This window comes from Lipotes vexillifer, unplaced genomic scaffold (assembly GCF_000442215.2).
Source record: "Lipotes vexillifer unplaced genomic scaffold, Lipotes_vexillifer_v1.1 scaffold168, whole genome shotgun sequence".
NCBI classification, from domain to species: Eukaryota; Metazoa; Chordata; class Mammalia; order Artiodactyla; family Lipotidae; genus Lipotes; species Lipotes vexillifer.
Window position 1 is genome coordinate 2,052,427 of NW_006773947.1, and position 2,520 is coordinate 2,054,946.

General features: G+C 44.6%; 1 protein-coding gene across 1 annotated transcript in view; it reads left to right on the top strand.

Annotated features, from left to right (window-relative positions):
* Positions 1–2,520, top strand: part of NPC1 (NPC intracellular cholesterol transporter 1) — a 49,758-nt gene that overhangs the window by 23,377 nt on the left and 23,861 nt on the right. The window contains exons 7-8 of the mRNA XM_007448620.1: positions 20–72; positions 1,844–1,917. Of these exons, the coding sequence (XP_007448682.1) occupies positions 20–72; positions 1,844–1,917 (127 nt within the window). The remainder of the gene's footprint in view (positions 1–19; positions 73–1,843; positions 1,918–2,520) is intronic.

Genomic DNA, 2,520 nt, shown 5'->3' on the forward strand with positions numbered 1-2,520 from the left:
CATCATTTGGGGCACCTACATGGGATTCCTGCTCGTGTTTTTTGGTGCATTCTTTGCTGTGTGGTGCTACAGGTAATCCGTTTTGTTTTTCCTCCAGGACAAGAAGAGCAAAATTACCCAAGTGGCACTTCTAGCTTTCGCTCGGTAGACTTTGGCTCATTAGAATAGGAAACAAATATCTGCATGAATACTATTCCATGGGTTGCTTATGCCCTGCAACTAGTCAATAATCAAAAGCCTATTTAGCCGTTGAAACATTTGAAGTCAGTTTCATTGATTTATTCAAAATGGCATGTGATTTAAAGCAGCCATTCTTTAACAGAAAGTCTCATGAGCCAAGTCTGATTCAAATCCTTTCAGATGCAATACTGTAGTCCTTTTAGACATCTGCGTCTTGACTTAGGACAGCACATTTTTTTAACACTTTTTATTTTGAAATAATTTTAGGCTCACCAAAAGGGTACAGAAATAGTAGAGTTTATTTATATCCTCTACCGGCGTCCTCTAGTGTTACAACGCACATCACCCATGGAATATAATTTAATCAAAACCATGAAAATAGCATTGGTATACTGTTGTTGGCTAAACCACAGCCTTTTTTCAAGTTTCACCAGTTTTTTCTCTGACGCCCTTTTTCTGTTTCAGGATCCCATGTCACGTTCACTTTCCGTTTTATTCATCTCCTCCAACCTGTGACAGTTTCTCATCTTTCCTTTTCTCTTACGGCCTCGACACTTTTGATGAGTGCTGGTCAGTTATTTTGTAAAATGTGCCCCAGTTTGGCTTTATCTGATGTTTTCTTGTGATTACGTTGAGGTTAGGTGTTTTTGACAACATCACAGAAGTGACGTGTCTTTCTCAATGTATCATATCAAGGGCTTATGATGTCAGTATGTCTCATCACTGGTGAGGTTAGCCTCGATCGCTTGGTTAAGAAGGTGTCTGCTGGGTGTCTCCACTACAATAATAGTGAAGTTACTATTTCTCCCTTTGGAGTTGATAAATATCTTAGAGGAGGTATGTTGAGACTATGTTAATACCTTGTTTCTCCTCAAACTGTCGCCCACTGATTTTAGCATCCATCCGTGGATCTTGTCTTCAACACTTGTTTCCTGTGGTGTTTGCCTGCTGGTGCCTTTGTATGTCCCTCGTTCCTTCTCCATTTACTAACTGGGCTTACTCTGTACAGAGTTATCCCTTCTCCTCTACTTATTTATTTATTTAGTTATGTTTACGTCACGGACTTTAAAAAAAAATTCTGTGGTCTCTGTTCAGTATCATCATGTATCTTATTGCTCAAATTTTCCCAGTTTCAACCACTGGGAGCATCTTCTGGTGGCTCCTATGCTTTTTTAAGCATGCCCCACCCCCACCCCACCCCCAATTCTCAAGCTTGTTCTTATTTTCTGGAATCACAAGATGTTCTCTTATTTTCCCTGCTCCAGCCCTAGAAGCATCCTCTTCTGCAAGGAGTCCTGGTTCCTTTCATTGGAGAATGGTGTTTAGAAACCAAGATCTAGGCACTAGATGTGCTCATTACTCCTGCAATATAGTGTTTACTGTGTTTTTAAAGAACCTAAAACTTTTAAGTGTAAATGAGGGCTACAAGGTGAAATTATCCTTAATTAATTTTTTTTTAATACCCTTATAAATTCTCCCCTGAGACTGATGAGCAGAGAGACCCAGAGCAAGAGAACTTAAGGGAAGGCAGGCACCAATTAGGGAGGAAGCAAACAGGATGAGGAGGTGAGCTTTCGATGGGAAAGCTCGTGTGGGAATGTCAGAAGAACAGCCTCACTGTGCCGAGGTCCACGAACATGACTTGCATGCTTTTATTTTCCAGAAAACGGTATTTTGTCTCCGAGTACACCCCCATTGATGGCAATATTGCTTTCTCTGTAAATGCCAGTGACAAAGGTAGGCACGTTGGTACTTAACTAAAAGGGTTGGGACCATGTTGGCATGAGAGTGTTCATTTCCTTAACAAACATTTATATGCCTGTTTCAGGAGAGGCCCTGAGCTCGTGCCGAGGACACGGCTGTGATGGAGACAGGGTCCTTGCCTTTGTGGCACTAACAACCTGGTCAGGGTGGCAGATCAGGACCATGCAGTTAATAATAGCAGTAGAATGATCCTGGCCTGGGATGAGAGCTGTGGAGGCGCCAGCGTGGTGGGCTGAGAGCCGGGGTAGCAGGAAAGGTTGGAGGGAAATGCTCTGGACAGAGTGCTGAGGGCACTTTGCTTTTCCGAGGCTTGTGTGTGAGCACCGTTCCTCTAGGGGTAGGGATAAGTGTGGGCAGGTGAGCAGGGCCGCTTCCAGAGCAGACAAGTAGCTGGTGGGGGGCGGGCAGGGGATCGTCCTGTGCACGTCCCGGTGTGTCCTGTGTGGGCGCTAGTCCTGCTATGGGCAGTGGTAGCTGATGCTCTCCCCGTTCCGACTTTCAGGAATGGCTTGGCTCTTAACCTCCACCCTCTTCCTATCCCGCCCTTCCCGGGGGGCCGTCCTGCTGTGGCTCTCT